At 40.5% G+C, this 25,761-nt stretch overlaps 2 protein-coding genes and 1 long non-coding RNA gene across 5 annotated transcripts; 1 reads left to right on the top strand and 2 right to left on the bottom strand.

Moving 5' to 3' along the window:
* Positions 1–272: 272 nt before the first annotated feature.
* Positions 273–7,628, bottom strand: TMEM126A (transmembrane protein 126A). Its single transcript, XM_070425775.1, has 5 exons — positions 7,506–7,628; positions 5,878–5,976; positions 3,279–3,472; positions 1,690–1,804; positions 273–508 (listed from the first exon to the last, which is right to left on the bottom strand). The coding sequence occupies exons 2-5, from the start codon at positions 5,967–5,969 to the stop codon at positions 316–318; spliced, it is 594 nt and encodes a 197-aa protein (XP_070281876.1). The 5' UTR covers positions 5,970–5,976; positions 7,506–7,628; the 3' UTR covers positions 273–315.
* A 63-nt stretch (positions 7,629–7,691) lies between these two features.
* Positions 7,692–14,128, top strand: LOC139017401 (uncharacterized). The gene is made up of 3 exons (XR_011472856.1): positions 7,692–7,731; positions 12,641–12,836; positions 13,709–14,128. It is a non-coding gene; the product is annotated as an uncharacterized lncRNA (long non-coding RNA).
* Positions 14,129–16,546: 2,418 nt separating this feature from the next.
* TMEM126B (transmembrane protein 126B) lies at positions 16,547–25,071 on the bottom strand. 3 transcript variants are annotated; one of them, XM_070425761.1, is made up of 5 exons: positions 24,979–25,071; positions 20,020–20,138; positions 18,353–18,546; positions 17,169–17,280; positions 16,547–16,882 (listed from the first exon to the last, which is right to left on the bottom strand). In XM_070425761.1, exons 1-5 carry the CDS (start codon positions 25,057–25,059, stop codon positions 16,699–16,701), a joined length of 690 nt encoding a protein of 229 aa, XP_070281862.1. In that variant the 5' UTR covers positions 25,060–25,071; the 3' UTR covers positions 16,547–16,698. The 3 variants fall into 3 exon arrangements, with proteins under 3 accessions (XP_070281862.1, XP_070281863.1, XP_070281864.1); XM_070425762.1 differs by having other exon boundaries at positions 25,014–25,065; XM_070425763.1 differs by lacking the exon at positions 24,979–25,071 and adding an exon at positions 20,460–20,531.
* Between the last annotated feature and the right edge of the window lie 690 nt (positions 25,072–25,761).

Genomic DNA, 25,761 nt, shown 5'->3' with positions numbered 1-25,761 from the left:
GGGAACCAGCCCTCAGCCCTCCTGGGAAAGGGGCCACGTCCGCTGCCACCCACCCCCAATTCCCTGTCCCAGCCCCAGGGGCTGGCCCCAATCGGACCATCGGGGCCTGCCGGCTGGAGTGGGTAAAGACCACGGGAGGTTGGCTGTGGGAACACACTGACCACCACGGGGCAGCTCCTGCATTGTCTGCCCCTGGGTGGTGAGCGTCATAGTGACCAGTCGTTCCGGTCACTTAGGCTTATATATATAGATGTTCATATAGTAGACATTGGTTATTCTTACAGTTTTATTTTTGTGTACACATTTGCTTAACAATCACTGAATTTTTAGGCCAGGTTCAGGTAATTGAAGAGCCTTTATAAGTAGTTTATATTGCCTAGAACTAAGGTATGCTGAAAACCCAGTCTGGAGCAAAATGGGAAATAACATCTTTCTAAAGATAGGTTGAGAAATTCTGATCCAGTAGGTTAAGATGTTTCCTCTCTCTGGTAGCAGGGCTGAGGAATACCTGTAAGAAAATATTAAGAACAGTTCACTAAAAAAGATCGTTGTGTCAAGTGGCAAACCAATATACAATGTATGTATTAATCTCAGAAGTTAAATAGTTTATTTTTTTAAATATATTTTATTGATTTTTTACAGAGAGGAAGGGAGAGAGATAGAGTTAGAAACATCGATGAAAAAGAAACATCGATCAGCTGCCTCCTGCACATCTCCTACTGGGGATGTACCCGCAACCAACCCTGGTACATGCCCTTGACCGGAATCGAACCTGGGACCTTTTAGTCCGCAGGCCGACACTCTATCCACTGAGCCAAACCGGTCTCAGCAGAAGTTAAATAGTTTAAAGATTAAGGTATTACTACTATTAGTCCTCAAAACTGTCTCTTTGGGGCTTTTTTTTTTTTTTTGCCTCTTCAGTTCACCAATGGAGGCTCATAGAGCATAGACTGCTTGATATAAGAGTTCAGAGAAAAACGATTATTTTGGAGTAGAAGGCTTATAGCTAGACATTTTCTGATGGAAATGCTCTTAGTGGAAGTGTTCAAATTCTTAAGAACATTGTATATATAACACTAGAAACTTGTGAACTGGGGTTGGGGGGGGGCCTCCTCAACCTGGCCTGCACCCTCTCACATTCCGGGAGTCCTCAGGGGACATTCTTAGCGATGCTGCAAAGGTGGGAGAGGCTCCTGCCATTGCCGCTCCACTTGCCAGCCGTGAACCCGGCTCAGGGCTTCTAGCTGAGCAGCGCTCCCCCTGTGGGAGCACACTGACCACCAGAGGGCAGCTCCTGGTTGAGCATCTGCCCTCTGGTAGTCAGTGTGTGTCATGGTGACCAGTCGGTCTGCTGTTCAGTTGATTTGCATATTAGCTTTTTATTATATAGGATGGTTTTAGAGCTTAAAATATTATTTGTAGCTTTGTAAGTTCTAAATTAACAAACTGTAAATTAAGGTTACCAACCTGAACTACACACCCAAGAGGTACAATGTGATAAGTTTCAAGAGCTGTTTTCAAATTCTTAAGAATAGTTATTTATAAGGAAAAGAAAAAGTCTGAACTCCTTCAAATCAAAAGGTAACAATGCTGTAGAAAATGTATTTGCTGTTTTAAATTACATATTTTCTAGGTAATCATTTATATATTAAAGTTTTTCAATGATTATGAGAAAACAAAGAATCCTACCTGGCTGCTAGGCCACCATTCACAGGAATAGCCAAGAAAACAGGGTACAGACCACCAAAAACAAGTCCAACCAATCCACCTCGTATTGTGGTACAGGTTTCACAATGCAAATCACCTAGAAAACAAATGAGTTGTGGTGATGAAGATCATGATAGTCAAGCAAACATGAATGCAAGGCCCCCTTATATCAGCGGTTCTCAACCTGTGGGTCGCCAACCTGTGGGTCTCGACCCCTTTGGGGGTCGAACGACCCCTTCACAGGGGTCGCCTAAAACCATCGGAAAACATATATAATTACATACTGTTTTTGTGGTTAATCACTATGCTTTAATTATGTTCAATTTGTAACAATGAAAATACATCCTGCATATCAGATATTTACATTACGATTCATAACAGTAACAAAATTACAGTTATGAAGTAGCAATGAAAATAATTTTATGGTTGGGGGTCACCACAACATGAGGAACTGTATTAAAGGGTCGCAGCATTAGGAAGGTTGAGAACCACTGTTTATATATGTGTTTTCCGATGGTCTTAGGCAACCCCTGTGAAAGGGTCGTTCGACCCCCAAAGGGGTCACGACCCACAGGTTGGCGACCCACAGGTTGAGAACCGCTGCCTTATATGTGTCACAAAGACTCAATTTTTCAGGCAGTGATAGAGCAAATGCAATTCTGTAAGGCATGTTAAAAGGTATAATTACATGTACAGATAACCTAAAATAGCTAGGAGTAACTGATGACCATCCTAGGAAAAATTCTCTAATTTTTTCTGAACTTGACTGAATATAATTTTGGTTTGCGCTGCATTCAGCTTACTGCACGTGTATTAAACTTTTAATCTATGGGAATTTTGTTTTACAATTTATACTTCATCTTATATTTTTACATTACATAGTGTGACTTTATGAAATTCTTTATTCATTTCCAAATTAGTATAAAGTATATTAAAAATAGAAAGGTAAGTCGTAACTTAATGTTTTCCTCAATCAGTCTGTTCAATTCATTAGGCAATAGGTTTCCCTGGACCATAAAAGTTCTTTCCACAGTGATTATAGGGATTCAAGCAAAACAGTCATATAATTTAAACAAATTGAGAGCAGCACTTAGCAGAAGAGAATTTAAATGAGTTGCTTCCCTCTCCACCACCACTTGTAGTAATACTTTTATTTTAAATTATTAAAACCTTTTTCATGATTAGCTATACTCAAAGCACTTGGCACATATGGTAAACTGTCAAAAGGAAATCAAATCTCCATACATTTAATAATTCTGGTATGTACATGAAGTGCTTTGAGAGGTTTACTATTCCCATAAATATTTTTTCCCTTTAAGGAATTCTCTGTAAATTTTTTTTTTAAAAAACTAAGGCGGTCAGCATTTTTTAAAATTAAGTTTCAAAATATTCTTTATTCTAAGCACTGTAGGAAAGATAAGTTAGATAAAGGAAAGTATTTAGAACTGCCATGTATGTGCACTTGTTTGGTAGTCCATACTAATATGAATTAATTGCCATTTTAACAATTAATATAAGGTGCAAATAATATATACCAAATCAAACTATGGGGATAGTGAAATGGAATTTACCTGTATTCAATGGTAAACTTACAACACTTTTGTAAGATATGTCTGCTGTCAAAAATGGGATCACTGCCATTGGTAAACCAGCAGCTATACGAGCCTGTGTCACATTTAAGACGCGTCGAAAAAGACTGTTTGCTATTAGGCCACAGAGAGCAGCATTAAGTCCAATATATGTTGAGCCATGTTCAAGTAGATTCCTGAGTGGGTGAAGAAGAAAATAGTAATTTCTTTGGCTCTACTGTGTGTTAGGGAGCTCCCAACATTTCTGGCATATGTTAGAGAACCAACCAGGACTTAACAGGATACAACATTTATCCCTTATAGCTCCATAAAACAAAAAACCTTTAAAATGTTTTACATACAGATTTTTATTCTAAAAGGCTTCTGAATTTGGTAACACTTGAGGGTACAGTGATACATCTAGATTTTACTAAGTATACTTTGTGATTTTGCAAAAGATATTAGTATAGAAATTTCCCTCAAATATAGATAGCCAGGAAGAGCTTGAAGAGTGATTTGGATGCCTCTCCTCTAGGCTCCCAAAATACCTAATACTTCTCCTTCTCTAGCACAACACATTATAAGGAGTTCTCCACTAGTGTTCCCCACTGTAAACAAGTTGAGGACAATGGATACAAATTCCTCTTGGTTTCAATAGCACCTGACACACAGAAGGCATTCAAAGAGGTGAAGATTATGTTTCAGTTCATCTCTAAGCATTAGCTTCAGGATTCAGGGATTGGAAGAGGACTAACATGTAAGGGATAACCTTATAACAACCCATTGAAATAATAGTAATTGATGTTTTGAGATAAGAAGTGGTTTTTAAGCTATGGTATGGGCTAATTTAAAAAATGTTCTGAGCATTCTTTCGTTTTGGAAAAAATAATGCCTAAAATTATTGCTGGATATTGAAAGTACTCCAAACTCTTCAGCCTACCATTAAACTTTACCACCTTACCTTGCCATCTACAACACAGGTGGTGTTGATCTCTGAAAATTCTCATTACTTTTTTTTTTCAAATTGAATTTATTGGGGTTACATGCTTCATAAAACCATACAGATTTCAAGTGTATGGTTTTGAAATCTGTAAACACCATCTGCACACTGCATCATGCACCCATCCCTTGACGCAAAGTCTCTTTTAATATATTTATTTTCTAATTCCATTATTCTTAGCCAAACTAGCCACACAATGATCTCTCTAACTTCTATGTTTATTTAATACTCTTAGCACAGCTTTCCTAGTCAATTAGTAATGGAACTTCTAAAAGGTATTACTTTTCTTAACCTTTCACGCAATCGTGATACTGTAGACAGACTTGCTGCTCAAGGCAAAAACATTTACCATCAACCTTCACTGTTTTCAGTTTTATAATTAGAGGATGAAAGACATGTAAACTGAAGATAAAACATGTCTGAATAAATGGTAATAGCCATAGGAGAGAGGCAGTTTAGTAACTTAACCTAAGATAATTTTTAAAGAGTGATGAGAGCCCAGAGAAGAACCCACCAAACAACAAAAAACACGAATGTTTTTGTGGGAGTTAGAAATTTCAACACTTCCTCTAAAATATTATCTTATCTTCATAACAATCCTGTTCAATATTTATCATCTCTATTTTAATCATAAGAGTGAATGCTCAGAAGTAAACAATTTGCCCACACATTTTTACATATTTTAATATATTACTGTAAAATATAAAAATAAATATGTAAACAAAACACATACAACTGGAATCTGAATAGCAAAGTTTGTTATCTCCCAACCAGGGTTTAATTTACTATAGCTTTAAGTTACATTTTTTTAGTTAATGAGTCAGTAAGTCAAAATTATCTAGTAGACCCTTTACCAGTCAATTTCCCAAAAAAGTGCCTATAAAACTAGCCACTCATGGCATTTTATGAGGTACATAAAATAACTAGACATATGAACTAAACACGTAAAATACAAGACCAAAGTTAACAAGTGGCAATAAATACATGGTGTGTAAAATTACTTTGTACTTCAAACCCATCCAATTTTTATCTCAACTGCCACCACCCTACCATCACCAGGCACCAGGATTACTATGTGTTTTCCTTTTGGTCTTTTCTACCTTAAATCTGTTTTCCAAAAAGAAACTACTGTAGTTCATTCTGTTGTCTTCACAGACCAGTACATTTCCTACATAGCCTTTTTCTGTTTAATAACACCTTAAAGATCTTTTAACCATGATCCTATTCTCTTGAGATTCCTTGTCTAGCTATGTGTGTTAAATGGCCTTCTCTATCATGGTCTGCATAATGACAATATGAATTAAAGACATTAAAAGCTATTTTAAAGTTTTGATATTTTAATGAGTCCACAAATGTACATTTGACTATACGCTAAGCCAAATAGGAAAAATGAGAACCATCATAGAATTAGATATGTCCAAAGATATGAATTCTAGCCTTCACTTCAAGCTAAATGGTTAATTGTGCTGGGCCTTAGTTTTCTCAAGGCAAGAAAACGTTTTCTTCTGATATTCTATGTTATTTACACAGAAACCAAGTAAATTTGAGATAATAAATATTCACCTAGTAAAAGATATTTTTAAAATTAAGATGGGATCCTACCTTTCTGCTTCTGGAAGTTGGTTAATTTTTCTGTTTATGATGTCCAAAATGTGTTCTTGCTTGAAAGTATCATCTGATTCATGATTTTCCATCTTGAGCCTTAAAAAAATTAAAAATATCATTTTTCAATAAGGTATATCTAGAGAAAACAACAAAAGGGCTTATAAAAAGCCTTTTGAAGACCATTAATAATTTCAAGAGAATTAGATACACAGATTGAATTCATAATCTACAGCACACCATACCTTCCCCCTTCCCAAAATGAATTCTAAGTGAAATAGAATCAGAACATGAAAAGCAGTGGATAGAGCTTCTAGGAATACAGACTATTTTTATAACCCTTAAAAAATATTCTTAATTTGCAAATAGCACCAAAAAACACAAAATTAATACTAAACTAACATTAAGAACTTGTGTTCATCAATAGACACCATAAAGATAAGCTAGTGTGAGAGTAATGTTTGCAATATAATTGACAAGAGTAGTTAGTACCCAGGATGTGTAAAGTACAAATCAACAAGAACAGAGCCAGCAACCCAACAGAAAAATTGAAAACAGGTTTGAACAAGCACGTTGCTGAAAGGAAAGCTAAAGAGCCAATGAACATAAAAATGTGCTTAACCTCATAATCAGGGAAATAGAAATTAAAACCAGAGTGATACGAATATGCGAGCTTAAGTTAGTTAAACACACACACACACACCCTGACCATTTCAATTACTGGCAAGAATGTAGGGTAAGTCGTGTTGCAGGTGGAAGATAATAAATATTCATATCTTTGGACATATCTAATTATATCCAGTTTGGGGAAAACCACTTTGGAAAGGAATTTGGTATTATTCAGTAAGTAGAAGACACACACCCAACAATTTCACTACAGCAGAAGTCAGCTAACTTTTTCTTTAAAGCAGGGGTCCTCAAACTACGGCCCGCGGGCCACATGCAAATACAAATATTCTATTTGTTCCCGTTTTGTTTTTTTACTTCAAAATAAGATATGTGCAGTGTGCATAGGAATTTGTTCACAGTTTTTTTAAAACTACAGTCCGGCCCTCCAGCGGTCTGAGGGACAGTGAACTGGCCCCCTGTTTAAAAAGTTTGAGGACCCCTGCTCTAAAGGGCCAAATAGTATTCTAGGTTTGCGGTCACCTATAGATAGTCTTTGTTGAATACTTTTTTAAAATGTAAGAAATCATTCTTAGCTGGCTGGCTGTACAGACACTATAGGCCTCATCTGGCCCCAGGCCAGTAGCTTGATCCCTGCACTAGCTGGGGTGCGTGTCAGAGCAGGGCAACCGTGAATGATCCCTTTTCCCTGAATATTCGGCCATCGCTCCTCACCCAGGACGGCTCTGAGACAGGCAATGAGGCCTCAGAAGATTAAGTTAGGCCCAGGGCACCCTATGCGTTGGCAGTAAGCCCGGGGTTAAATTCAAGTGCAGGTTTTTGTTTTGTTTTCCTCCTGGCTTGCTTTAAACATAAGGTCTTTTCTTCTAAGGTGGAAAATGAGACGGCAGGCGCCGCAGGGCCGACTCCTCTCCTCCCCTTCCGTCCCGTCCAGGGATCTCATTCCCGCTGTGCTTCTGATCCCCAGGCACCTCCTGCACTTCCCCCGCGGGACGCACTACCTTGTGCTCTCCCTGCAGCCCTCGGCGCTGGCTCCGGCCTTCCTCGGCCCTACGGCTCACCGCAACCTTCAACCTGCTCGCGCGGACGCAGCCATCTTTGGCCGGCACGTGACTCGGAGGGGGCGGGACTTCCGCCGCTGATTGGGCTCAGGGACGCCGGCCGCAGGCTTAGCGACTTCCTGCCCAGGGCGGGCTCCCAGCGAGCGAGGTCCCGGTCGTGTGAGCGGTGAGACTCTGACCAACGTGGGGAGTATCTGTCCACCTTCCCCTGCCTCCGAGGGCAGAGCCTGTAGACCGGGAAAGTCCCAGAGGAAAGTCGAGTGGCCCTAAACCTGCCCTTTTCACCGATCGCCTATCCTGGGCACGTTACTTAACTTCCAGACCCATAGACCATATCTCCTGATGTGGACATGGGGTATCAGAAAACAGCACAGCCCTTGGCATACGGTGGATGCTAGGTTCAAAAGGTATTAAAAAGGAGCTGAGCCCTAGCTGGTTTTGCTCAGTGGGTAGAGCATCGGCCTCCGGATTGAAGGGTCCCGGGTTCGTTTCCGGCTAAGGGCACATGCCCAGGTTGCTGGCTTGATCCCAGTGGGGGGCGTGCAGGAGGCAGCCCATCAGTGATTCTCTTTCATCGTTGATGTTTTTCCTCTCCCGCTCCCTTCCTCTCTGAAATAATAATAATAGTAAAAAGGAGCTGAGATTTCTTTGCACCCTCGATCTTCTTTGCCCTTGGAGCTCCCTGTGCCACGTTGCAATCTGGTTGTCTGTCCCACCTCAAGATAATCAGCAGTTCCAGAGAAGGAGCTTGTTTTCTGAGGATTTCTCGGTGCCTTGCCTCGTACTGCTGATAAAAGCAGGGGTGGGTGAATGTGGAGGAAAAACTGGAGAGCGAGGGAGCCTGGGGGCTCCACTAGTCAGGACAATTGAGAATGAAAGTCTTGGGCCACGCCTCTGAATAGTCCCAGTTCTCATCCTAGCAGCCTCTTTCTCATCTATAAAACAGGGGAAATAACATTTTCTCTGATTACTTTGTGAATACGTGCGCGTTCAATGAAAGTGCTTGCCAGGGTTGCTTTGAAAATAATTGAGCTCTAGCAAAGGAGAAAGTGGTATTCCAGATAAAGAACAACTTCATAAGGCTAGGGGAGCAGGATGAGAAGAGTCCCCAAAACTCCGTGGCGAAGAAGGATTTATCAGATGTCAAATATTCTCTAGGCAATGAATCAAAATAAAAACACCTTTATTTTTTAATATATATTTTTATTGATTTCAGAGAGGGAGAGAGATAAACATCAGTGATGAGAGAGAATCATTGATTGGCTGCTTCCTGCACACTCCCTACTAGGGATGGAGTCCACAACCTGGGCATGCCCTGACAGGGAATCCAACTTAACCTCCGACCTAGGTTGAGTTTATTCCTAAGTACTCTATCCTTTTTAATGCTATAGTAAATGGGATTATTTTCTTAATTTCCCTTTTGGGTTTGTCGTTGTTAGTGCAGTGAAACATAATTTTTGTGTGTTGATTTTGTATTCTGCAACTTTGATGAAATTGTTTTTAGGTGTAAGTTTTTTTCTGGAAATTTTTTTTCTATATATAAGATGATGTGATTTGTGAGCAGGGATAATTTTACTTTTTTTCCAATTTCTTGTCTGATAACTTTTGCTAGAATTCTCAGTGCTGTGTAGAATAGTATTGGCAAGAGTGGTTATTGCCTTGTTCATCATAGAGGATAAGCTTTCATTCTTCCACCATTGAGTACAGTATTAGCTGTGGGCTTTTCATGAGGCTTATATTCTGTGGTGTAGTTTCTTTTTATTCCTAGTTTGTTGAGTATCTATTATCATAAAACAGCATTGAGTTTTTCTGCATTGATTGCCATACTCATGTTGTCCTTGATTATGTTAATGTGGTGTATGACATTGATTATTTTTGCATATTGAATTATTCCTGCATTCCAAGTATAAATCCCACTTGGTCATGGTGTGTGATCCTCTTAATGTGCTGTTGAATTCAGTTTGCAATTTGTGCATGGGTGGGGTCCCTTGGGGTGGCCTGCGGGGATCGGGCCAAAACCCACAGTCCAACGCCACCTGCAGCTCCAACCTGCCACTTCCGCTCATCCAGGCCCCACTGCGCCTGCCACAGGCTCATGCCCCATCAGTCCCAATCGAGAGGCTCATGCCGCTGCAGCAGTGCTCGCCAGCCATGAGCCCTGTGTCTGGCACCCTTCTGAGAGGAGTGGCCTGTGGGATCGGGCCAAAACTGGCTCTCTGACATCCCCTCAGGGGTCCCGGATTGTGAGAGGGCGCAGACCAGGCCAAGGGACCCCACTGGTGCACGATCAGGGCCAGGGAGGGACTCGGACTTGGTAGGTTGGCCAGCCGGGGAGGGACCACAGGAAGGCTCGAGGGCGTGTCTGGCCCATCTTGCTCAGTCCCTATCGACAGGACCCCAGCAGCAAGCTAACCTACCAGTCTGAGCGTCTGCCCCCTGGTGGTCAGTGCACATCATAGTGAGTGGTTGATCAGCCTTAGCATATCATTAGCATATATGCTTTGATTGGTTGAACGGTCGACTGGTCACCAGACAACTGGACACTTAGCATATTAGGCTTTTATTATATAGGATTAATCAAGAACATTAATTAATATTTCTTTTCTTATGTCTTTATTTGGTTTTGGTATCAGTAATGTTGGCCTCATAGGATTGTGTTCCCTCTTCAATTTTTTTCCCCCTCTTCAATTCCTAAGAAGAGTTTAGAGAGAATTGGTGTTAATTCTTCTGATCCTGGGCTTTTCTTTGTTGGGAGTGTTTTAATTACTGCTTCAATCTCCTTGCTAATTATATGTCTGTTCAAATTTATTTCTTCATGATTCAGTCTCGGTGGGTTACATGTTTCTAGGAATTGCCTCATTTCTTCCAGGTTATCTAGTTTGTTGGCATATAATTGTTCATAGAGTCTCTTATATTCCTTTTTATTTCTGTGACATCAGTTGTAAACTCCCTGCTTTCAGTTCTCGTTTTATTTATTTGAGTCTTCTTTCTTATTTAGCCTAGCTAAAGGTTTGTCAAATTTGTAAATCTGCTTTTAAAAAAAACCAACTAAGAGTTCTATTTATTTTTTACATTATTTCCTATTTCAATCATTTCTGCTCTAATCTTTATTATGTCTTTCTGTCTGCTAACTTAGGGTTTAGTGTGTTCTTTAGTTCCTTGAGCTGTAGGTTTAGATTTTTTAGTTGCGATCCTTCTTTTTTAATGTATTTATCGCTACAAACTTCTTAGTACTGCTTTCATAAGTTTTGATGTTGTACTTTTATTTTTGTTTGTTTCCAGATACTTTCTAAGTTCCCTTAGATTTTTTTGACCTATTGGTTGTTTAAGAATGCATTGTTTCCTTGACATTAGTCTTAATGATTTTTTAGATCTGACACAAAAAGCCAAGGCAGCAAAAGCAAAAATAAACAAGTGGGACTACATCTAACTGAAAAGTTCTTCCAGGGAGATACTGCGACTTGGAGCAGGCTGGAGGAAGTGGGTAAGGGGTGTTCGCAGGCTTCCCTGCTCTCTGGGGCAGATTGCAGTTAGCCCCTAGGTCAGTGATGGCGAAACTTTTGAGCTCGGCGTGTCAGCATTTTGGAAAACCCTAACTTAACTCTGGTGCCGTGTCACATATAGAATTTTTTTGATATTTGCAACCATAGTAAAACAAAGACTTATATTTTTGATATTTATTTTATATATTTAAATGCCATTTAACAAAGAAAAATCAACCAAAAAAATGAGTTCGAGTGTCACCTCTGACACGCATGTCATTTGTTCGCCATCACTGCCCTAGATATTTGCTATGTTAGAAACCTGATCAGGCAGTATCTTTTAAAATATGTGAATAGGTCCCTTTTAGAGAAATATTAGGAAATAATTTTTTTTTTTTCCTGCTCCCCCTTTGCTGAGCCCTGGGGATATGGCTGGAATAAGAACTGGTTCTTGCCTCGCTATGGTGGCTCAATGGTTGAGCATATGAACCAGGAGTCCATGGTTCGATTCAGTTCGATTCCCAGTCAGGGCACATGCCTGGGCCTCGTTTGTGGGCTTGAACCCCACTGGGAGGTGCGGGGGTGCCGGAGGCAGTCAGTCAGTGATTCTCTGTCGTCATTGATGTTTCTTTCTCTCTCTCTCCCTCTCCTTTCCTCTCTGAAAAAAATAAAATTAAAATAAATAAAAGAACTGGTTCTTTGTTTGCTATGGTCCTGTGGGACTCGTGAATGGAAGCTCATTGGTTACCAGAGCCAGATCTGGGGACATGTCCCTTGGGTGGCAGCACAAAAGCTGTTGTACAGTTGTGTGTATTAGCTCCTTCCAGGGAGATACTGGTGACTTGGAGTGGCCTCAGGAGAGAAGGTAGAAAGGTGTCTGCCAGCTTCCTTAGTCTCCAGGAAGACTTGCAGTTGGCTCCTAGTCGTGTTAAATTAGAATTCTGACCTTAGGCAGTATCCTTCAAACTGCAAAACTGGGAGATGGACATTTTTTGCCTGCTCCCTCTGCACTGGGGAGATACCTGCAGGGAATGTTTCTGCCCGTTAACAACTGATTTTCTGTTTGCTGTAGTCTTGTGAGTCTCATGGACAGCAAAACTGTTGGCTTTCAGAGCTAGGACCGCTCATGCTCTCACGCCCTTGGTGTCTGTGTCCATTGGTTATGCTTATAGGCATACATACAAGTTCTTTGGTTGATCTCTCCCCTGTTATCCCCACCCTTCCTACCTTCCCTCTGAGGTTTGAGCTTCTGGTTGATGCTTCTCTGTCTCTGGATGTTTTTGTTCATCGGTTTATGTTGTTCATTATATTCCACAAATGAGTGAGATCTTTTTTATCAGTTTCATTTTGAAGTTTATATTGCTGTTTCTTCAAGTTCACTAATCTTTTCTTTACCATGCCTAATCTTGGGGTGACTTTAGGGGGGCTTCGTTACTTTAGTGAACCTGGTAGGGACTACTAAGATTCAATTATTTATATTTATTAATGTTAGTGTGACTGTCTTTGTAGGGATAGAATGATAAAAGTAGAAAAATATGGGTTATATATCTTTGGAGAAATGTTTTTTAAAAAATATGTTTTTATTGGTTACAGAGAGAGGACCAGAGAAGGAGGAGGTATAGAAACATCAATGAGAGAGAATCATTGATCAGCTGTCTCCTGCACACCCCCTACTGGGGACCAAGCCTGAAACCCAGGCTTGTGCCCTGACAGGGAATGGAATCGTGACCTCCTGGTTCATAGGTCGGCACTCAACCACTGAGCCACACCAGATGGACACCTTAGGAAGGTGAGTGAACAAATTCTATTAAGTTCAGCCACATCTGTAGAAAGCCATTTTTTCATTATATTACTGCTTAAACTTGGAAATTCAAATACTGGATAGTTTACAAAAAGCAATACAATTTTATAAAAGCTGGGGAAAAAATCAATATAATACACTGCAAGCTATGCAGGGTGATGGAATACGATGCAAAAGCAGGGGAAATCATATGGTTAACACAGTTGGAGGAAATGGGGGGAAAGACAAAAGAGAAAGGAAGTTCTCATAGCAGAGACAACATCTTAGTCATCGTTATACACCCGTTAGGGAAAATAGACGACGTAAACACATTTATTGAGCACCTCCTATATACCAGGTATGGTTCCATATCCTTTAGTTTTTATAACCTCACTTCAAAGCAGTTATTAGTATGTTTTCAGAGGAAACATAGTCAGAAAGTTTAGGTAGCTTGCCCAATGTGTGGTATACAATGTGTTTTATACATCAGTTGTTGAATCAATATTATCTGAATAAATGAATACATATTTATTCAAATGAAATATATCTTGTGAATTTTCTTTGTTGTGCTTCTTTATAATGTTTCTAAGAAAATGCTAAACTCCTAACTACAGGCTACGTATGCAGTAATAACAACAGTGACAATAACGGCTGCAACACATAGAGACTTCTTGTTTTATTTATGTATATGAACTAATTTAATCATGACTTAATACAAGCTTTATTCCTCATTTTACAGATGAGGGAACTGAGATGTAGAGAGGTGAAATAGCTTGTTGGTAGTGAAGCTAGGATTTGAACCAGGCTGTATCTAACACCTCTTGCTGCTTTTCTTCATTGTGGCTCACTCAGATGAAGGTTTCCTTAATTTCTTCTTTCAGACCTATTACAACCACTTTGGCAAGAATTCCCAGTTTTTTCTATTGTAGAAAAGGCAAATTGAAATCATGGAGTGAAATACAAGTCTCTTCTGCTTTCATATGGCAGGGGAGATGAAATAAGTCAACCTTGCTTTTATGTCCCATGCTGGAAGCTACCCATTGTCTACAATATCAAGAAAGTGCAAACAAGGAACCCAGAAGGCTGACTGACCTTGAGCTTTGGCAAGGGCTAAAAGCTATGCACCGATTGTTCTGTCGAGAAAATGGTGGCTCAAGCAATTTCCTGACCTAATAGTCTCAAAGTAAATCTTTACTAATATTTACTGACCTTTAAGATAGTCTGTCTGCTACCGGAATTGCCTGCCTGAATAAGGGCAATACCTGTATCTAAAATTGAATAAAAAGTTGGCAGGGCCTGGGCACCAGTGTAGCCTTTCCTCTTGAGAAAGACTCTCCGCCTGGCCCCCTGTAATTTCCAAATTTATATTTCTTGTCTAGTCTCTTCATTTGTGCGTGGCCCTTCTCCAAGTCCCGAACCCAAGCCATGCAGGACGCGGCTTTCACAGTCCCAGATTACTACGTAAGCATATGAGGAAATAAAACAGTTTATAGAGCTACAATTCAAATGGTCAGAAGACATGAACAGAAAATTCACAAAAGAAAACCAAGATGCCAATATCTTTATTTAAATATTAACTTTCGCTAGACTCATTTTTGTTTTTATCTTTTTACCTCGAGATTGGGAAACTTTAAAAAAGATTGATGTGTGCTCAAAAAACAACCCTGTAGGTTGCTTAGTGTAAAAAAGAAAACAACCAAAAAAAAAAAAAGATTGATGTGGCTGAAACTGGGGAAGGGCAATAAGGATGTGAGGGGATGAGGGACAGTGAAAAGTTAGTGGAACTGATGGATTATAGGTTCCGGTGAGGCTGAAATAATGCTGGAGTTGTGGCCTGAGAATGAAATGAACTCGAAGGACAGGAGCTAGTGATAAAATTGGATTTTAAAATTGAGAATGTGAAGAATTTGAATTTATTGATAATGACAAGGTCTAGAGCAACATAGTACAAATGAAAATATAATGTGAGTTATGTATGTAATTTGAAATTTCCTAGTAGGCACATTAAAAAAAACAAGTAAAATTAATTTTATTTAACCCAATATTACTAAGAGTAACCTTTCAACATGTAATCAATAAATTATTTATGAGATATTTTATATTTTTTTACATAGTAAATCTTTAAAATTTGATGTGTACTTTACACTTTTCAATTTAGATTATTCACACTTCAAATACTGACTAGTGGCTACTGACTATTATTTCAGACAGGTCTAAAGTATGACCATGGAATAAGTGGTAGAGAGACCAGGGTGCTGGAAGGATCACCTATGTGAATACTGGAATCATCAAGAATGTACTGCCACTGAAAAGAATGTGTTGGTATATGTAATGAGTTAGAAAGATCTCCAAGACATATGGTTAAGTGAAAATTTTCAGCATAATATGTATGGATAATAAAATTTATTTTAAAAATATGTATAACAAAAGAAAACTGCAAGAGGCATGCTAACTTGATAGTGGTTACCCTGAGAATAGAGTAGAAATAGGATGAAGTGGGAGAGCAGGAGGATTTTTCAAGTCTTATTCTATATAGCAAATATATATACAGGGTGGGTATATATATATATATATATATATATATAAAAGTAGATTTATAGTTGCTCATATGGAAAATAATGCAATTAATAAATAATAATACAAGTATTCTCTGTGTTCGCATACTCAAAACTGTAAACCCACTTTGCCCCACCTTGTATATATATTTTTGGATCATTTCAGTATCTCACAATGAGAAAGTATTCATGTAGTCATATACTAATTTTTTAAGAGTTAAAACATGAATACTATTGATCTAGTTATCTGTTTGACTTGATTCCCCCTGCACCTCCTTCACCCCACCCCCAATTACTTGCCCTTTCCTTAGAGTTTCAAGTATCATAAATTATTCTGAGAATACGAAGCTAGATGGCTAGTCTTTGTTTTTTCATTAGCAAAAGAGTACACCTATTTTACTTTGTTATATATGATGCCATAATCACCTTCCTAAGAACTCCAATTCTGCTTTGGGTTGCTTGAAGCTTCAGATGATCAAATCTTTAATCTCACTATGAATATGGTTAAGACAAGGAGAATGGGCTGTGGGGTTCCATTCTGTATCTTTTCTTTTCATCAGTGTTTATTCCTAAAGTAAGATAAATGTGTAGCTCAGGAATGCTCTAGCAGACTTAAAGATGCATGCTTTGATTTCTTCCTTCAGATTTTAAACTTGTTGAGGGTAGGGACTGAATCTTTGTACCCCTGGTGCCTGTATAAATGCATAGCCAGTAGGCACTCAATATATGTTCTTTAAACAGCACAGTGAAAAGAATGTGTTAACTATAAGAAGCTAGCTGAATCAGAGTTTAGAGTGAAGGAATGGGCTGTATGCTATTTCTGTATTTTGCTTTCTTATGAACTTTCAACTTCTTAAAAATTTAGGTCAAATGTGACTTCTTCTCTATAGTTTTCCCTTCTGCCCAAATAGTTAATATCCACATCCTCAATGTGCCCACAGAATTATGTGTATACCTCTCAAACTCTCTCATGCTGTGTGTTCATATGTTTAATTTATCTTCTAATGTGAGTTCCTTCTGGATAAGGACCATTTCTTATTATATGTAACACAGTGCCTGAGAGGCAGTTGTTGCTCAATAAATGTTTGATGAATGACAATATATAAATGTACAGATCAGAACTTGAAGCCTAAACCCATTTCCACATACAATGAGGAAGAAAGAAAAAACTTACATTTATTTATTGAGTTTCTGAATATTTATTGAGAACCTGCTATACACTAGGCAAAAGAACAGAAACAAATTGTCCAGAGTTACTTTGAACTCTTTCAGCAATACCTGAGTCCTCACCATAAAAAAATCCATTCACTACTTGGTTAATCTTCAGGTACAGTTTTCTCTAACGTACTCTGAAATTCTGCATAATGTTGTATACCCTGGTATATTCCAAAGACTATCTGAAAGGCTAGAGGAATCAGCATTCCTTTTATATCTGTTTGACAAAGCATCAGCCAGTGATGTAAAACCCTTCCTTTTGGTGGCAGTGGAACAGTATGGTACCTAAAAAGGAAAAATAGGTAAGTACTTCTGGATGCACATTCTATGAAAAATTTGATTTTTCCTACACTGATCATTTCTATTCTAGGTCTTTCATGTAGCTAGCAAAAAAGGTTAAAAGTTAGCTATCTAAAATGATTAAAATGTGTCCATGGCAGCTAAAGAATAAGGAGACTATATATATATATATATATATATATATATATATATATATATATATATATATTTTTTTTTTTTTTTTTTTTTTTTTTTTAAACAAGTAAGGAAGAGAAGGAATAGACAGACTTACTTTACTGCCAGACGTCCATTTTTAGAAAAAGCCAAACCAGTTGGATATAAAACACCACATACTATGCCAACAAGTGAACTTCTCAGAGCACATTCTTCCACGCTTATATTACCTGGAAAACAAAAGTAAATTTGATCTCCCTTTAAAACTCAGGATAAACATGAAGAAAGTCGTGAGCCCTCAAAGAGTAGTTATCTGCACTGTCCTCAACCACAGTGAAATAGTAGGAATAATATTAGAAATTTAGCCTACGGCATACAACTGACTAAATGCACCATGTCTTAAAAGTGCTTTTATTACACTTTACATTAGGAAAGTTATCTCTTAGATGTATGGTTGCTGCAGAAACAACTTTATATTAAAGAATTAAACTAGCTCACCAGACCTCTGGATTCTAGGTTAATACATTTTTATTGTCTAGGTGTCAGGCATATGCTAAGTGCTAGGGGTACAGTGTTGCATAAAAGACACTCAATATCTAACCTTCAGGCTAGTCAATCAGGAAAGAAAGACATTTGACAAATACTTATAAATAATTTTAAGGGTGCACAATGCTTTGAAGGTAAAATGTATGGAGAATGTATCTAGAAACCTTGAGGGAATCAGAGAAGGTTTCCCTGGGGAAGAGAGATTTAAGCAGGGATCTAATGAACAGGGGTGAGAGGTTCCATCAATTACTAGATGTGAAACTTAAGGTAATGGGAGGAGGCAGGAAATATCATTAGAAGCCCATAATATACCAGATACTATGTTAGGCATTTAACATACACAGTCTTAATTCTCACAATCCTGTGAGGTAAGTATTATTAGTCCTAATTCATAGATAAGACTCAGTTGAGTCTCAGATTAAGTGACTTGCCCAATGTCACAAAATTCAAGGAGTTAGGATCTGAAATTGTGTGTAATCTGCCAAAGCCTGCTTTTTTTCTCAGTATATTATGCTGCTTCTTAGATTTGAACATGTCTCTGTTTTTGCTGCTTATCTGTAAGAAAGACTTGCCCTGTCTGATTAGGAGGTCTGTTGTGGGACCTCCTGAAATAGGACAATATATGTGAAGGTACTTTGTAAGTGGTAAAGCAATACACAAATGTAAGGGATTATTATTAGCAGTAGCAACAGTATATGTTAATGAGTAATTTTACTGAGACATGAACACATTATACTTTAATGAATTTAAATTTACCTGAATACAAAGCATCTGTAACAAGGAGCTTATACGTAACTAAGGTAGATAAAAATGGAAGTGTAGTCAACGATGCATATGTCTTCAAAGCATCATGTTTAACCTTGAAGCAGTGTCTGAAAAGGAAGTTTGCCAATATTCCAGAGAAACCAGCTGCTGTTCCAACGAGCAGTGTCCCACGTATATTTAAAGTACTAATGGAAAAACAATAATCAAGGTTAACATATTTTCCTAATGGAAATATCTTTTCTCGGGTAGTCATTTGTTATTACATATTTACTCAGCATCAAATATTTCTGAACACTTACTATATGAAACGTATTTTCTACATGCTGAGGATAGGGCAGTGAATAAAGAAAAAAATCCTACTCCTCATGGAACTTTCATTCTAATCAGAGGATATAATTCTCTTTCTGAGAATATTTACAGTGGTTCTAAAATGGAGCTTTTTTAAAGAGAGAATACATTTTGGCCACAAAGAAATATGAATATGTTCCGATGTAGCCAAATTTTATATGTAAATCCAAGAATACCGCTCTTAAGGTCATTTGAATAAAAAAGTTGTTTATATTTGGTTAGGCCTTCTAGAAAATAACTAGTTTTTAATTAGTCCAGATATATTTAAAGTAATTTGTCGAGGATTTCCAAAACTTCATCCAAAGAGATTTGCTAGATCTAGTTTTACTTATTCTGACCCATACCCAAGTCCAGAAATGTATAAGGTATATGGTCAACATCTTTGATTTTATTTTGGAGCTCTAAAAATCTAAAAGTCAAAATGGTAATGTGAAACTATATGTACATCATAGAATCTATATTCCTGTTTGTTGAACTCAGCACTGTGGTTAAGGTAATCAATTCTAAACTGAATTTAATTACAACTGATCATCAATGAAATATAAGTAGCCTCCAAATGGTATTCTCCTAATTACTTTAAAAAAAAAGTTTTTTAAATCCTCATTTGAGGATATGTGTTGTTGTTGTTTTTAAAAATTGATTTTAGCCAAACCGGTTTGGCTCAGTGGATAGAGCGTCAGCCTGCGGACTCAAGGGTCCCAGGTTCGATTCCGGTCAAGGGCATGTACCTGGGTTGCGGGCACATCCCTACTGGGGGCTGTGCAGGAGGCAGCTGATCGATCTCTCTCATTGATGTTTCTAACTCTCTATCCCTCTCCCTTCTTCTCTGTAAAAATTCAAGAAAATATATTTTTTAAAAAAAATTGATTTTAAAGAGAGAGGAAGGGGGAAAGAGAAACATCAATCGATTGCCTCCTGTACGTGCCCAACCAGGGATCGAACCTGCAACCTAGGTATGTGCTCTGACTGGAAATCGAACCCACAATCTTTTGGTGTACAGGACGACTCTCCAACTGAGCCACACTGGCCAGGCTTTCCTAATTACTTTTAATTTTTAAAATAACATTTAATGCACAAATAACATTTCAATAACAATTTTGGCCATTTTTTAAGAAGCAAAAGTAATTATCCACAGCTCCAATATTCTAACAGACCACTATTTTCATCTACCCATGTTTTTCTCCATTTTTAAAAAAAATAAGCTTTCTTCATAAACAACTCAATAAAGAGAATCTTAGATATTCAGAAACAACAGAAATACAGATCTGCAGAAATGTGTAATTGATTTTCAGTCTGCGTGTGTCTCTTACTTTTCTTTTCTAAGATACTCAATTTTTTTTTCTATGATTTCAATGACCATCGGTCCGAGTTCTTTATCTCCTAGAGAGGGGCTGAGTTGACCACGTGTGTTTGTTGCCATCTTGATGTCCTGGAAAACACAAAATTGGAGAACCATAATAGCTAATGATATTACTATTAAACCTTATAAATTCTACAGATTCCGATTAAAAAACATTTAGACTCTAGTAATGTGTCAAGTATTATCATTTGCTTTTACCTACTTCGTTAATGATTCAATCAACATTTAGTGAGCTCTTACTATATGCTAGAGTAGACAGTGGCTTTTTTGATTCACACAATAATTTTGAAAAGTTGGTAGGACAATAATCATCTCCAATTTTACAGATGAGAAAAATAAGGTTCAGAAAGGTTGACTTGCTTCAGGACATAGTATAGAAGGATAACTTACTGAAATATTTTTGTTTTCCTTATAGTTTTCCCAAAGGTAGCGAGGCCCTTTGCAGTTCTCCTTGCTCTAGCTTTATCAGAGCTGGAAGAAAACAGTAGCTACTTCTTGACAACAATCTCTATCCTATGAAAGAGATTGAAAGCCTGCGCTCATTTTGGAGCTTATGTTGAGTTTCCTGGAGAGATGGGAGAGAGCAGGGATTGCCTTGGAGAACAGTGAGAGAGAACTTCAGAAAGAGGGGCAGTGTTCCAGGCTAGGAAGAGACAGTGGATCACGGCTCCAGATGATATAAGTAATATGTCCGGCTTCTTAGTAGTACCCAGGGCGAAGCAGGGACTTTACTGGAAACTGCTGTGTGGCACACCAGGGAGCCAGGACCCATGGCACTGGGCTCTAGGCTGGAAAGTTCCTGTGTCCCAGGTGTGATATATGAAGAGATGGCTGTCAATGTCAAGGGACCACGAGGGTTTGGCCAATAGCATCTTAACAGAAACCAGTGGGAAAACAAAATAAAACAAAAAACTAGATTCTCAGAAAGGTTCCTTTCTGAATGTTGTGTTCTGGGTAAGACTCTCAGATCACCATGAAAATTTTAAATAAAAACATTTATTAAATCTTTTGCCACACAAGCATTATGAGACTCCAGGTTAGCCAATGAATAGATATTAAAAATCCATGGCCCTTCACAATTTATACCAACCTCCACATTAGCAACATTAAACTTAGCCAAGGGCATAGACTGAATCTCATATTTCAGGAGTACAGGGCAAGAGAATTAGAGTGGATTGAGTATAATAACACAGAAGATACTTAATAAGTCAGAGATTCTCAACATTTAGTGTGCACAAGAATCACATTGGAAATTTATTCCAAATGCAGTCTCTTGAGCTTCCTGAGATATGTGGATTCAGTGGGAGTAGAGTGAAGCCTAGAAATCTTCATTTTAGTAGCACCAGTGATTCTTTTCTGTTGTAGTTAATCCTCACCTGAGGATATTCTTCCATTGACTTTTAGAGAGAGTGGAAAGGAGGGGGAGAGACAGAGAGAAACACTGATGTGAGAGAGACACGTTGATTGGTTGCCTCCCACACACGCCCCAACCAGGGCTGGGGATGGAGCCTGAAACTGAGGTGCATGCCCTTGACCAGAATCGAACCTGGGACCTTTCAGTCCATGGGCCAAACCAGCTAGGGCCCAGTTATTCTTTTTATGTTGGTAGTCGATGGACACATGTTGAACATCACTGTAATATTCACTTACTGAATAAGTGATATGCAGCAGTACTAAGCCTAACTAATGAAAGGCCAGGCCAATTCATCTCCGGTATCAGTATCCTGAAGATATGGGCTCCTTTGACCTTTGGTGTATGGTATTACACAGTGATAATGGGCCAGTTTCCTTCCCTGCATCATTACAGACTGTACTCAGGTAGTTCTATTTTCTTTTAAAAAACATCTGGGGAGGACAGGGAAAAAATTACAAATTACAATTTCTCAGGGACTAGACTTAATCTTTTGCCTCCCTCTGACATCTAAATGGGAAATGGAAGAGAAGAGATAGTAATATCTGAGGGAGGTCTATAATGTTCTAGGAAGTCAGATGTCAGTAACATGATAATCAGGAACCTTGGATAAATTTATGTTTTGCTATCGTCTACCTCACTGAAATGCCTTACTCCCCACAAAGAAAACTTTCAGGCAATGACACGTATCATCCTTCTACCTTGTCTACATTCTTAGTATGTAGGGAACAGACACCCAGGATTATAATCCTAAAAGACTCAAACAGTTCAGCAAATATTTGAGTGCCTAATCTTTGGAAGGCACTGTTATTAAAGCAAAAATAGATTGGTAACTTTCTGATAGACTTTTAACAAGTATTGAAATGTAACGATTTTGCTATAACCAACATTTTATATCAAAATTAGTCCAAGGCCACTCAATATACTAGAAAGTGTGAATTTATAAAGATTTATAGTTTGCGAAGTATTTTATGGTTATGTAGTGCTTTTATTGTACTATGTTACCTGACCTTCAGTTTTATACCACATTCATTCCTCATTTGATAGCCCCTGAGATAATCAAGATGTAGTCATGTCCTCAGGAATCCACAACCCAGAGGGAGGTCAGGACAAACAGGCAGGTAATTTAAATGGAATGAATCCTATATAATAAAAGGCTAATATGCAAATTGACCAAAGGGCAGAATGACCAGTCGCTATGACACACACTGATCACCAGGGGGCAGATGCTCAACTCAGGAGCTGCCTTCTGGTGGTCAGTGCACTCCCACAGGGAGAACGCTGCTCAGCCAAAAGCCGGGTGCATGGCTGGTGAGCGCAGCAGCGGTGGTGGGAGCCTCTCTCACCTCCACACAGCCCTAAGGATGTCCAACTTAGGCCCACTCCCAGTCAGTTGGATATCCCCCAAGGGCTCCCAGACTGCAAGAGGGTGCAGGCCGGGCTGGCTGCCAAGTGCACAAATTTCGTGCACCAGGCCTCTAGTGCAGTGGTTCTCAACCTGTGGGTCGTGACCCCTTTGGCGGTCGAACGACCCTTTCACAGGGGTTGCCTAAGACCATCCTGCATATCAGATATTTACAATTCATAACAGTAGCAACATTACAGTTATGAAGTAGCAACGAAAATAATTTTATGGTTGGGTCACAACATGAGGAACTGTATTTAAAGGGCCAGAAGGTTGAGAACCACTGCTCTAGTGTGTCATAAAGACAAAACAAAAAACATAAGAAAGCCAAATTTAACCTAGCTTGGAAAGTGTGGAGAAGGTTTTCCATAGTAAGTGACATTTAAACAAATACTGAGCCCCAGCAGGATAGCTCCGTTGGTTAGAGTGTGGTCCCATAGCCAAGGTTATGGTTCAATCCTGGTCAGGGCACATACAAAAATCAACCAATGAATGCATAAATAAGTGGAACAAATCCACGTTTCTCTCACCCCCACTCTCTCTCTAAAATTGTGGTAGGCGGTTAGACAGACATGAGCAGAGCAAGGATGATGGGCCAGGTATAGAAGGTCACTAGGGTGGAAAGCCCTAGGTCCGTGGTCGGCAAACCGTGGCTCGCGAGCCACATGGGGCTCTTTGGCCCCTTGACTCTGGCTCTTCCACAAAATACCATGTGCGGGCAAGCATACAGTGCGATTGAAACTTCGTGGCCCATGCGCAGAAGTCGGTATTTTGTGGAAGAGCCAGTATTTTTTGGAAGAGCCACAAGTCAAGGGGCCAAAGAGCCGCATGTGGCTTTCGAGCCGCGGTTTGCCGAGCCACAGTTTGCCCATCACTGCCCTAGGTGGTAGCAAGGGACAATCAACTGTAGGGTGGGACTTCGCTCAGGGTGACTTTTCTTCCCCTAGCTGACAGTGATGGCAAACCTATGACACGCGTGTCAAAGGTGACACGCGAACTCATTTTTTTGTTTGATTTTTCTTTGTTAAATAGCATTTAAACATATAAAATAAAATATCAAAAATGTAAGTCTTTGTTTTACTATGGTTACAAATATCAAAAAATTTCTATATGTGACACGGCACCAGAGTTAAGTTAGGGTTTTCCAAAATGCTGACACACCGAGCTCAAAAGGTTCGCCATCACTGCGGCCTAGCATGTTGGTCACGTGGTTTGGACCCCCTGACCTCTCCTCCCTGTAGATAACATCTATGCTGGTTGTATGTCAGCTCCAGGCCCAGATCAGCTACAAAACCAGCCCAGGCTGAAGCTGGGACCAGCCGCATGGGATGACCCCCTATCCTGGTGCCGCCAATCGATCAGTGGAGTGCACAACCCTGAGAGGACACACCGGGAAAGCCCTGACTCTCCTATTGAGATCTTCTCCCCGGTCCGCCCCTCAACTCTCCACCCTTCAAACCCTCGGGACAGGACCCGGCTGCTCTCCCTGCAGGGGCAGCAGAGCCTTTTCCTTCCCTTCAGCTTCCTCACGCCCACGCTGCCAGGGCCCTTCCTTTCCCTCCATAACTTGTTTCCTAAGCCCATTTCTCCCCGGAATTGCTTCTCTTACTTCTGTGATTTGCCAAATACATGTTCTTACAGTTTGGGTCTTGCTCTGAATTCTTTCCTAGCCAGAACCCAAGTCCCGAGGTTGTTGCACCCTGGTTTTGGTTTGACCCGACCCCAAGGGTCTAACACCCAGTGCGGCTGCCTATAACAAAATCGATCCAACAATACAGATGGTAGAGGAGAAGTTGGCAGGGGCTGGGGCGGGAGGAGGAGGTGCTGGGAGTTACTGCAAGTTGAAGGCGAGGCCCCCGCAAAGGCTCAGGGGCAAGAGAAAACAAGCGGCAAGCGGTCAAGACTAGACTTGAGGTCTCCTACTTTCTCTCGGCCTCTTTCCAGGGCAACTGGGACGTCACTGAAAGACCCTTGCCCTTGGGAGCTGTTCTCTAGATTTTCAAACCCTTTGTACTTGCATCATTTCAGAAGGGTCCCCCAACACAGTGAGGCTGCAGAAACCATGGTCCCAACCACCCCGGGTCTCCGCCTACCTTGGGCATTTCCCCAGCTCCCACCGGCACCACACCTTTCCCTCGCGGGTCAGCCCCCGCCTCGCGCCCGGGCGCCGCCATCTTGGAGCTCACGTGACCGGCAGGTGGGCGGGGCCCCGGCGCCGGAGTGGGCGGTGTCGCGGGCTCACGCCTCTCTCTGGCGGTCCCGGCCCGCCCCGACCCAGTCAAAAGCCGCGCCCTCCATCCTGGCGGTGATTGGGCGCGGCGGCCCGAAATGACGGCTGCTCATTGGCTCCGAGGAGGCCCGGCCGCCCGTAGGCCCGCCCCTCCTGCTAGCTCCGCATTCCCCAGCGCGGCTATTCGTCAGCCGCGCTCCCTCTCCCACCTGGAGGGGAACGTGGGGCGTGGCGAACTCGGGGATGTAGCTGCGCGTTTTCCTCTCCTCTGGGCTCCTCAGCCGGGGCGAGCTGCCCGCCCCTCTCATTCCTGGAAGGAGCTCGCCCCTCTGGCCTGGACCATGTATTAAGGCTCCCGCTTCTCGGGCTCTTCCTCCCCTGAGCCCCCCACCGGCCGCCAGGGCATCTCCGACTGGCCTCCTCCCCTCGCCGCGGTCTGGCTCCTCTCCCCCGTCTCTAGTGCCCTCACATTCCATCCTCTCACTCCGCGCAGAAAGGGACCGGAGGGGCAGTTGCTCCCCACTTCCCGAGAAGACCCCCTGGCCAGCCAGTGTTTCGGGGCGGGGGGGCGCAGCGAGGAGGCCTGGCGCCCTTTTGCTGCACGTTCTGTGCCCAGCAGTGTCTCCCAGACCAGCAACCCCCGACC

The sequence above is a fragment of the Myotis yumanensis genome, unplaced genomic scaffold (genome assembly GCF_028538775.1).
Source record: "Myotis yumanensis isolate MYYU_CA2020_CCGP unplaced genomic scaffold, mMyoYum1.0.hap1 SCAF_10, whole genome shotgun sequence".
Classification (NCBI taxonomy): Eukaryota; Metazoa; Chordata; class Mammalia; order Chiroptera; family Vespertilionidae; genus Myotis; species Myotis yumanensis.
Note: the sequence above shows the minus strand (reverse complement) of the source record. Positions and strands in the feature narration are given on the sequence as shown.